The sequence below is a fragment of the Primulina tabacum genome, chromosome 3 (genome assembly GCF_025594145.1).
Source record: "Primulina tabacum isolate GXHZ01 chromosome 3, ASM2559414v2, whole genome shotgun sequence".
In the NCBI taxonomy this organism is placed as follows: Eukaryota; Viridiplantae; Streptophyta; class Magnoliopsida; order Lamiales; family Gesneriaceae; genus Primulina; species Primulina tabacum.
Genome location: NC_134552.1, coordinates 7,851,139 through 7,861,961, shown reverse-complemented (window position 1 = coordinate 7,861,961; position 10,823 = coordinate 7,851,139). Strand labels below are relative to the sequence as shown.

General features: G+C 34.2%; 2 protein-coding genes across 3 annotated transcripts; both read right to left on the bottom strand.

Annotated features, from left to right (window-relative positions):
* Positions 1-433: 433 nt before the first annotated feature.
* Positions 434-2,483, bottom strand: LOC142539830 (uncharacterized). The gene is made up of 2 exons (XM_075645557.1): positions 2,219-2,483; positions 434-1,939 (listed from the first exon to the last, which is right to left on the bottom strand). Exons 1-2 carry the CDS (start codon positions 2,379-2,381, stop codon positions 753-755), a joined length of 1,350 nt encoding a protein of 449 aa, XP_075501672.1. The 5' UTR covers positions 2,382-2,483; the 3' UTR covers positions 434-752.
* A 2,938-nt stretch (positions 2,484-5,421) lies between these two features.
* LOC142539829 (translocon-associated protein subunit alpha-like) lies at positions 5,422-10,060 on the bottom strand. 2 transcript variants are annotated; one of them, XM_075645555.1, is made up of 8 exons: positions 9,838-10,060; positions 9,013-9,174; positions 8,828-8,878; positions 8,491-8,582; positions 7,085-7,162; positions 6,778-6,981; positions 6,165-6,236; positions 5,422-5,770 (listed from the first exon to the last, which is right to left on the bottom strand). In XM_075645555.1, exons 1-8 carry the CDS (start codon positions 9,896-9,898, stop codon positions 5,720-5,722), a joined length of 771 nt encoding a protein of 256 aa, XP_075501670.1. In that variant the 5' UTR covers positions 9,899-10,060; the 3' UTR covers positions 5,422-5,719. The 2 variants fall into 2 exon arrangements, with proteins under 2 accessions (XP_075501670.1, XP_075501671.1); XM_075645556.1 differs by having other exon boundaries at positions 8,491-8,579.
* Positions 10,061-10,823: the final 763 nt, after the last annotated feature.

Genomic DNA, 10,823 nt, shown 5'->3' with positions numbered 1-10,823 from the left:
TAAGGGTTTGTTTGGAATGGCACAATATTAAATCTTTGATAATTTATTTTATTCAATTTTATTTATAAATTTACTAATTTTTTTATTTTACATCAATCAAATCATTAAATTTAAATTATAATATTACATCTAATAAATAATATTATTAATATTTAATAATTATTAAAAAATAAAATAATAATTTATCATCTTATCTCAAATTTAATCAATTAATCTAAAAAACTATTATTTATTAATCAAACCAAACACTTTATTTATTTTTTATTTTTTGAAATGAACCATACACTTTATTAAATATTATAATTTATTTATTATATTATATGATTTATCTTTACATTATTATTTATTTTTAAGTTCAAATGATACCCAAGTGTGACGTATATATTCGAAATATATTATACAATTAAGTATATAATTAAAAAATGGTGGAATATATGGAAGAAACACTCAATTGAAATTTTATAAAAATGTTGGATAATTACAACCCAAGAAAACAAACCTAAAAGAACCATGCACATGCATGTCAACACCAAATCGACAATACAAACATTTAAAAATTCATTTAATTTTCATCTGTCACTCATATTAATCTCTCTTTTCCAATTGCTTGGAAATTTATTCCCAAAACTATATTTTTTTATTTAAAAAAAGAAAAAGAAAAAGACCTCATTTGAAGACACAGAAAACCAATTTCTTGTTAACACCACAACAAATAAATCAAACACAGATGCTAAACGCACCCTTGAAAAAGCTTAAGGATGGTACGGAGGTAGTGGTGGGAAATGCCCGAGTTTGTGGTGGTGGTGGTGGTGGTGGTGGTGGAAGAAGTACTTTGGAGGAAATTTGATCTTCGGAAATGGCGGAAGCTTGGGGATCAGTGGAGGGCATGGCTTCTTATATATCGGGGGCTTATAAACTGGTGGTTTTGGCATGTAGACGGGAACCGGCGGCTTGTAAACTGGTGGTTTTGGCTTGTAGACGGGGACAGGTGGCTTGTAGACTGGAACCGGTGGCTTGTGAACTGGTGGTTTTGGCTTGTAGACGGGGACAGGTGGCTTGTAAACTGGTGGTTTTGGCTTGTAGACGGGAACTGGTGGTTTTGGCTTGTAGACAGGAGTTGGTGGCTTGTAAACTGGTGGTTTTGGTTTGTAGACGGGAACCGGCGGTTTGTAGACTGGAACTGGTGGCTTTGGCTTGTAGACAGGAGTTGGTGGCTTGTAAACTGGTGGTTTTGGTTTGTAGACGGGAACCGGCGGTTTGTAGACTGGAACTGGTGGCTTTGGCTTGTAGACAGGAGTTGGTGGCTTGTAAACTGGTGGTTTTGGTTTGTAGACGGGAACCGGCGGTTTGTAGACTGGAACTGGTGGCTTTGGCTTGTAGACAGGAGTTGGTGGCTTGGAAACTGGTGGTTTTGGTTTGTAGACGGGAACCGGCGGTTTGTAGACTGGAACTGGTGGCTTGTAGACGGGGACAGGCGGCTTATACACTGGAACTGGTGGTTTGTAGACGGGAACTGGTGGTGGTAGAGGCTTGACAATCGGTGGGAAAAGTGGCTTATGCTTGTAGAGCGGCGGAAATGGAGGGAGAGGCGGCCAAGAAGGGAAGCTCTTCTTCCACGGATGGGTGAATGGAAAAGGTGGGTGCTTGAAGAAAGGCCAAAAGGTTTTGGAAGCACACAATGCAGTTGAGAACTGCAGATTTTGGCTCGGCCCGAAGGTTTGGATACCATTCTTTTGGGATTTCAACACGATCTTCGCGGATTCGATGCCATTGTGGGCTGCGCAGGGGACTGCCGCGGCGCTGTGGAGCTGCACGTAACAATCTTGATGGAGTTGTTGTGAGACCGAGATCTTGAATTTCCCATCTTTGTCGAGCTTGGTATCTCCCATTCTTTTCGTTTCCCCGCTTTTGAGCTTACAATCAACGCTCACTCTGAGACCTATATGATCAAGCATCTCGAGCATGAAATATCTTTATTCGAGAAATACATACGTTAGATACTTGTAATATCGAAAAAATAACTAAATTATGAATCCCTTTGTGATTAAATAAAATCAGAGTCGATCGAAAGTGTGAAGATCGTGTTATAATCTATGCCTTTTATGTTTGGTGTTGGAGTACTTGTTCTACAATATATAAATAAATAAATAAATAAATATATATATATATATATATATATGTTTGCGTGAACAAACAATAATGTTGCAAATTTTTTTACCCGAAAATGCCTGAGCAGTTTTAATGCTGTACTCCTTGCAATCAGCACAATCTGCTGCCCCGACAACCTCGAACAATGTCTTGTCATCTGCGCTGCAAAGCCCCAATAAAGACACCAAGAGAATTCCCCAAAGGGCTGTCTGACAAAGGGAATGAACCCTCATTTTAAACTAAATCTTCTCAGGAATCCCCGCCACCACTTGAAACGAAATGCAGACAAAAAACTGATCAAGGGCAGTAGCCCGAAGTGATTCCTGAATGATTGCGAGCCGAAGTTGTTCTTTATATAGAAAGGCACAACGACGGAAAATTAATGTCGTCACATGCGTTTGGGCCCCATCGATGGCGACATGCATGCGCAGCTTAGCTAGCACTGGCCATTTTCTTCATTGAATGAACTTCAACTGCGTCATTTCCTTTCCATCCGCAAACCTACTCGCTCATTCTCATTAAGAGTATATCGATCAAATGTGTTTTATATATGATAAAACGAAAATAAATCACTCATGAACATGATATATATGAAAACTATATATTAAAAAAAAACCTTTCTACGCAACATAATACAAGATTTAGAACGATTTGGGTTTAGCTGTTCTTGTACATGATCTTAGCTAGTGTGTGTTGAAATTATCCAAAGATGTGTTGGATGGATACATTTGAGATTATATATTCCAAATATATTGATTTCAAAATCCTCGACTTGCTTGGATGAACAAAGTTAAATTTCAAATTATGTGATTTTAATAATAATTATGTTATATTCCCCGCAAATCTCTATCTTCAAATCAAATTCAACCTGAGTGAATATTGTAGGTCATGTCATGACTTCAAATCTTCCAACACGAAATTACATTTTGTTTCAATTTTTCAAAATTTGGCAAAATCTTGTATGAGACGGTCTCATGGTTCGTATTTTGTGAGAAATATATCTTATTTGGGTCATTCGTGAAAAAATATTACTTTTTATGCTAAGAGTATTACTTTTTATTGTGAACACCGGTATGATTGATCCATTTCACAGATAAAGATTCGTGACACCGTCTCACAAGAGACCTACTCTTTTTTGTAATCACGTCATAGAAACAAACCTATCAAGAAGAGAACATATAAGCACGCAAATTTTATTAATAATCAGCGTCTTTTTATATATTTTGTCATCTTATAAAGGTATTTTTTGCTTGTAAAAAATTACATCATGATCCCAAAGTAGTTATTATAAACATTTCATGTAGTATAAGATAATATAGATTTGGGAACACACATCAAATTCAAATAGATTAAAAAAACACACAAAATAACTATTCTAACGTAGATTTATTTATAATCAACTAAATAAAAAAACAAAAAAAATATTCACAAATAAATTTATTTTCTATAAAAATCGACTGTACAGTGGCACATAAGCAGTACCAGCGATATGAAGATTAAATTTTCTGGTTAATGTATAGTAAATTAGTTTGGTAGTATCCCTTTCCAGCTCCACAAATTAATGAAAGCACATGCTTCTTAATCCATAATCAACGGTTGAGACATTGACATATTCACACTAATCAATTAATGCTCGAAGTAATTCAAATTTAATCTCTCTCAAAAGGAACATGTTAAACTACTTAGAGTAATTAACTTTGGTGTCATGGTCTGTTTTAATAATTATATATATTAATAAAATGTTAAAATTTTAATGTAAGTTAGATCTAATTCAGTAGATATAGTCATTGTTTCTTGGGTTTAGGTTGTAGGTTCAATTCTTATTGAAAGTCATTTTTTTATTCTTTTATTTTTCAATTTATTTTTTAATTTATATATCAAAATTACAGTGTAATCCCTCGTTATTTCTTATAATTATATTTTGATCCTCATTTAAATATAAATCAAATGAATTATAAAAAAATATGTGCGTCGATGTACTTGTATATATAAAGTGTTGTGTACATTTATTGTAAATCTTCATTTTTTGGTGGGAAATATATAGATGGCTTTTCTCAATAAATCTCGATTTATTGATTCTTAGATGGCATGATGAATTTCTGTTAGGCATATGAATATTGAAGTATCGGTACCAATAATTTTTTATTTATCTGTATTATTGACGTGATTTGTGGGTTATTCTTTATTTTAATTTTCCCTCGAAATATCGGGCGTCACGTCTAAAGTCCCACATGTGAATCATAAGTCATACAAATGGGCACACGTACAACATAAATCTTCTCCTCTTTTGAAATAAAAATTCTATCGATTTATAAATATTTCTCACTGTCACAATTTTCCCACATAAATATCAAATAAAAATTGCAATTCCAAGTATTTAATTGATTATTTTACAATAAAAGAATACCTAAAAATACACACACCGCAAATAAACTGTAATTTACATACAACATTCGTGTGAAATTTCGATAATTTCTTGTGAAAAATTAATAAGCGCTTACTATTGTATTTTTTTTAAAAAAGCTCCAATAACATCAATTTCATAATTTTAAATGTACACGTACATTTTATGTGTTTGAATGTACAAAAATTGTCAATACACCATACAACAAATATTTGTACAGTTAAAATATATGGTTTTTGCAATATGACACTGTAAAATGATAATGGAATAAAAATATAATATCACAAATTGACTAAAAAATAAAAATAAGAACAAATGATGTGATTTATATTGATTTATACTAATTAGATTTTGGATTATACGTAAAAAAAATACGACGAAAAATAATTTTATACACAAAAAATGAAGTTAAAATCATGTTAATATTTTTTTAAAAAAAAATCAACACCTGAAAGGAAAAATGTAATCTTTTTCATTTGGATATTAAATTCATGCTCGACGAAGATTTTTTGCGAATCTCAATGATTATATTCTCCAGGAATTCACTGTCCATATATATTCTTATTAGAAATTTGTATTTATTATGGTATACATTGCATACAAAAACACACTAAATTCGTCACAAAAAATAGCAATTTATATTCGCCAAAAACGTTTGTGAAACAGTTTCATAGATCGTATTTTATGAGAGATCATCCATGATAAATTATTACTTTTATGCTAAAAATATTACTTTTTATCGTTAATATCGATAGGGGTATTATTTTTTATGCTAAAAATATTACTTTTTATTTTGAATATCGGTAGGATTAACCCGTTTCACAGATAAAGATTAGTGAAACCGTCTCACAAGAGACCTATTTTTCATATTCATCCAAAGGCCCATCAGAATATATTTGACTAAAACATGCATAGATCGAAACAAGTATAAAAAATGTCGCCTCAGTATTTCTCATCTACTTGTTTGCAGTCACCTCTAAGAAAAAAAGAACATATGGTTTCTTCCTCGTGCTAGGATAATGAGGCAATCCAACGGCCGATAATTTAAAAACAGGCTTTACTATTCCATTATCTTCCTCGAGTCTTCGAATTCCTACAATCTCTCAAACGAACTGTTGCCTCATTGAGCTGATCCTTCTTTGCAGATGACTCTTCGAAGATGATCGTCTACTTCTTCTTCTTTGATTTGTTGGCCTGAGACCGTGTATATGCAGTGCCCTGAATGTTAAAAGTAGTAAACTGGTGGGAAACCACTTTTTCCAAATGAGTCGAGCTTATGGGAAGGAAACAAGACAGAAGTATGATGCAGACCCAAAGCCACCTCGATGAAATATTATGGGGATTGTTTCGCAGAATTCAAGCTTGTGACCTACTGTGAGATTAAGTTATAAAGTACGTTTCTTAAAACATCTAGCTCATGATGATTTGGTTCAACGATTAGTATTTATTCATCAACATTTATGATTCCACTTTCTGGCGGGTGGTCGGTCTGTATCGAATTAAATTCACAGAAGACAAGATATGTGGGATATAAAAATTTCCTGACAAGAAAAATAAAGGACCAGAGATAAAAAGAGAAGGAATTTTTTTGAGAATTTGTTGTGTTACAGACCTGCAACCATTCATCCATTGAGACGTCTGTTGTCTTAGTTCCAACTTCCACCTTCGGTGCCTTCTTGGTTTTCTAATTAATTAACATACATAGAACAAATGTAAGCATCTGATCAAAACCGAGAAAAAAGCGCAAATCTATGGTGGAAACTAAATTTAAAGATGGAAGCAAACTAATTTACTACTACTACATACGATCACAGGCTCTACACCATCGATTTAAAGGCAGAAAATTATATATGAGAGTGGTTAGGAAACTTGATGGGGATGGGGATGATGGGAAAATGGTCCATAATCCACCCAGTATGAATTTTTTTGGGTCTACATTTGATAAATGAGATGACAGGTGTATATTACACAAAACATGTGCTTTTGATAAATGAGATGTCAAAAAGGTAAAATCAAAATTTGAAAATTAACCAATCAAGCAAACGTGTTTTCCACTATAGTTTTGTTATAGTGAATCATACAAGACGACGTCCTTTACCACAATTCAAGGGGCTTGGTCTTAAGTTGCTTACGTCCTAGAGTAATTTTCTGGTATAAATACAAGATACACTCTGTGAACTAAACAGTAAAATACTGAAGAGTACAAGTGCATATATGGTAATTACCTTTGAGAATTCTTGTATTTGACTCCGTATCCAAAATCCTAGAAGACCGATAAGGGCTGCCCCTAGGCAAAACAAGAAAACTGACTCAACACTGAGTAGACCACCTGGCTCAGTAACTTCAATGGTCCCATTGTAGAAAGTACTCTGGTATGGGTGCTGGTCAATCTCATAAACAATAGATCCCACGAGAACATATGCACCAGACTGCAGGACAACATAGATTATATTTTGCATGTAAAAATAATCTCCATAATATCAAATGCTGCTAAACCTGGAACAGTAAAATTCAACATGTCTAAAAACTTACCTGTAAGAACTTGCTAACAGCATAAACATAAGGGAAAGTAGCTTGAGCTGATGGAGGAACCGAAGCATTGTTAAAAGCCTAGTAGATAAATACAAGTATCAGCAGCGTAATTCCAAATCATACTGATCTGAAGCAGTGTTAAAATCCTAGTATATAAAATACAAGTATCAGTAGCATAATTCCAAATCATACTGGTCTGAAAGTGTTATTGATAGATAAATACGCAATTTTTAATCCAGGACGGAAGATAGGTGCTGAATCTAACAAAATTATCATCTAAGAGGTCGAACCCAGTATCAGTGCTATATACTCCTCGCACTAGAGTGGAACCATAAAGACCTCACATATGATTCATTGTCACTGAAGAAAAAGCAAAGAACGAGGTATTAGCGACAGGGTGTATGCCCAACACGTGTGCACTCAGAAAACTAAGTAAAAAATCTCGATCAAGAATCATTAACACCTATGTTAATTTTTCTTGTCCTGTTATTCCAATCTTAAAGATCTGCTAAACCTGTTACTTGGTAGACATGTTGCTGAACACAAAGAATGCTAAGGTTGTACGTTAACCTCATAACAAGAAGTGCAGAACTTAATGATTTGATTGAATAACCAACCATTTTGTTCCGCGTAGACCTTCTCGGTAAAACAGATCAAACTTATCCAATTGTTGAATCAATTGGGACATGTAATAATTAAAAAGAGAAGTATTTTTGAAAATATCCGCAAGTCAAAAGTCACACGTGTGGTTTAGTAAGCATCTTCAGGCACAAAAATCCAGTAGCACTAAAATTCCAATTAGTAACGCAAGGAGTACATAAGAATCTCATAAATATGCTTAAAAACCTGTCAAGGTTCACCAAGGATGAAATGGTTTCTATTTATCAAGCAATTTTCCTGATAAGATAAAAAATGATTGCCGGAAGCACGGAATTTAATAAATGCAACATAGTCTATTACAGCTGTAAAAGTCACTTTAAAAATTCGAGGTCACATAAAATTGTCCAACAAATTCAGCCATAACAAGGAAAATTGGTTTCCAAACAAATATAACAGACAAACAAGGTCTTTTAGTTTGGCATTCGGACTACTCAAAGCTTAAGGAACATTAATTCTCATCCAATTTTAATAATCAAGTTTGTTCAAGATTACTACTATCACCACATCGCTCGATACACAAAATGAATTTTTAACTCTTAACTTCCTCACTTTCATCACCACGATGATCCCAATGCAAAAACTTACTTGAAAATTTAAAAATATCTCACTGGTCAAACAAATAACTTCCAAATGGCAAAACACGGAGTCGAGGAAAAAGAAAAACTCAACTTAACACCACGTAAAAATTCTCCTTCCATAAGTGTAGTAGAAAAGCATAAAACATTGCAGAAAAGTAAGTAAGATACCTGTGCAGAAAGATTTTGCAACAAGTAGCTTGGATCATACGCGGGATGAACACTGGCGTGGATCGCAATAATGTTAATACTTGAATCCCCTGCTGTCACCATCCAAAATGTGACAAACAAATTAAGGAATCCATCATTTTTCAGCATAAAGTACAAATTTCAAAAAGAATCGGGCATATATCTGTAAGTCATCTTGCCATTTTCCATGCCATGAAAGACAATCTTATCTCAGAAACAAAATCAACAAGAAGCTAGAGCTATATGATGTCAAAATTAAAACAACTCCATATGTTCAGCAAGAAAACATCATAATTTTCAACCATACACAAAGAATTACCTTCGTTTTTCATTCCAACTAAGAGTTCACTTTCCTCCCCAGCTGCAACCACTGAAAAAAATGAGAGAAAATAACTCAATATGTGTGTAATTATAAGATGGGCGCAAAAGTTTCATTGTATCTCATAGAATAATAGGAACACTAATTAACAAGGAGAGGACCATACTCAAACAACAAATACTAACATTTAGAAGGGTTTTTCGGGAAAACACAAACTGTTTCCACCCCTGGAGCTGGACCAAAACTCCCACCACCGAAGTCTTGGGCATCTTCACCAATGATCCCAATATCTCCTTCCTCAGCCGATTCAACAACTTCTGCATCAGGGTCTGGCTCACATCTTGCAACTATCAAGCAGTAAATAGGTTAGTCAGTGAGAAAACAGATTTCTGGTAAGCAGGGGAATGTTCTCATAAACGCAATATAACATGAAGAAATTTAACCCCGTCGTGACAGACTGACAGTCATTTGTCAGAAAATCATAAAATTTAAAATCTCCTTAACTGAGCACCTAACTCAAGAAAATGATCGAATGGAACATAATAGTCGCTTAACAGTAATAAACTCCCGGAAAATTACGTAGCCAATCACGAGAAAACCTCATCGTGCGTAAAAAAATGCGTCAACAACACGACAGAGTGATCCGCAACAGATATTCAACCAAACCCACAAAATCGAACAACAAATGAGGAAAAAAATCCACCACGGACCAGAAATAAATAAACAGAAGTCAAACTAAAAGTAATCAACGCATAGTATAAAGGAATATAAAAGACGGCTTCAAAACAAAAGAAACAAAATAGAATCTCGATCTGATCTAACTCCAGTCTCTACAGAACCCAATGCAATCAAAAGCCGAAAAATAGCAAGACCCAGCACAAAGATAAAATCTTTTTACATGCATGTCATCGAGACGGTCAATTATAACAGCCCCAACCAATTCCGAATGAAATAGAAGAGAAATACATAGTCTTTACAAAGCGAAACGGATCTGTATCCAAAATGCTTACCTTGTAAAATTGGAGGCGAAATGAGAAGCATACAAAGAATCAGAAAAACCCTAATCGCCATTTCCCCTCGATTGCTTACCCCACGGAGAGAGAACAAGAAGACTTCACCTGCTGCTGGGCCGTGCACCGTATGTGCAGTGAACACAGAGGGGACTCTCCCTTTTAAGGCGTGGACTAAAGATCAAGGGTCAAAATAGAGATACCCACTATTTCCGGATTTAAACTGTAAATTTATGTGGGCAAATTTATTCTTATTTTGAGGGGGGAAAGGTGAATATTCAATGAAATGTGGTGTAAAATCGATGTATTCGAGGCGGACGCCAATTATTGGTTGGATGCATGAGATTTCCAGCAAATATTAGCCGCAGAACTGAATGTTTTTTTATGATAAGAACCCTAAGCCCCAGACCAACCCCAAGCCCAATCCTAAGCCCAATTCCAAGACCAAGCCCAACCCTAATACTAAGCCCATTAAATTATAAACGATGGCCCATTAAGTTTTTTGAGTAATTAAATGATTAATTAATTGTAAATAGTTGGTAAATACAGGAACAATACGCAAGACACATTGGAGGCATCAAATTTTTGTAGATGACGAACTGATGGCATGCATACATAATTAAGAGTAGGTATTTAGCTGTGAGACGGGTCAATCCTACCGGTATTCACAATAAAAAGTAATACTCTTAGCATAAAAAGTAATAATTTTTCATGGATGACTTAAATAAGATATATGTCTCACAAAATACGACCCTGAGACCGTCTCACACAAGTTTTTATTCATAGTTAATTAGATTTATCAATTTAATATTTAATATGTGGACATATTTACATTTCAAACTTATTTGTTCAATTTTATCGACAAACTCTAAATACAGATGCCATCTTTTTTTGTCCAAGAAAAGCAAGAGAAGGTTTTAAAATTTTGAAATAAAATCAATAAAATACTGTTGATGTTATAATTGTACTAAAGTTCACTCAAGAAA

Excerpts from the sequence above, each read along its gene's own strand:
- LOC142539829 (XM_075645555.1), bottom strand. The coding sequence starts at position 9,898 with ATGGCGATTAGGGTTTTTCTGATTCTTTGTATGCTTCTCATTTCGCCT. Across the intron at positions 8,583-8,827 it reads AGTTGGAATGAAAAACGAAG|CAGGGGATTCAAGTATTAAC; the intron begins GTAATTCTTTGT and ends GGATGGTGACAG. Across the intron at positions 6,982-7,084 it reads CTGTTAGCAAGTTCTTACAG|TCTGGTGCATATGTTCTCGT; the intron begins GTAAGTTTTTAG and ends GTTGTCCTGCAG.
- LOC142539830 (XM_075645557.1), bottom strand. The coding sequence starts at position 2,381 with ATGAGGGTTCATTCCCTTTGTCAGACAGCCCTTTGGGGAATTCTCTTG. Across the intron at positions 1,940-2,218 it reads AACTGCTCAGGCATTTTCGG|GTCTCAGAGTGAGCGTTGAT; the intron begins GTAAAAAAATTT and ends TTGATCATATAG.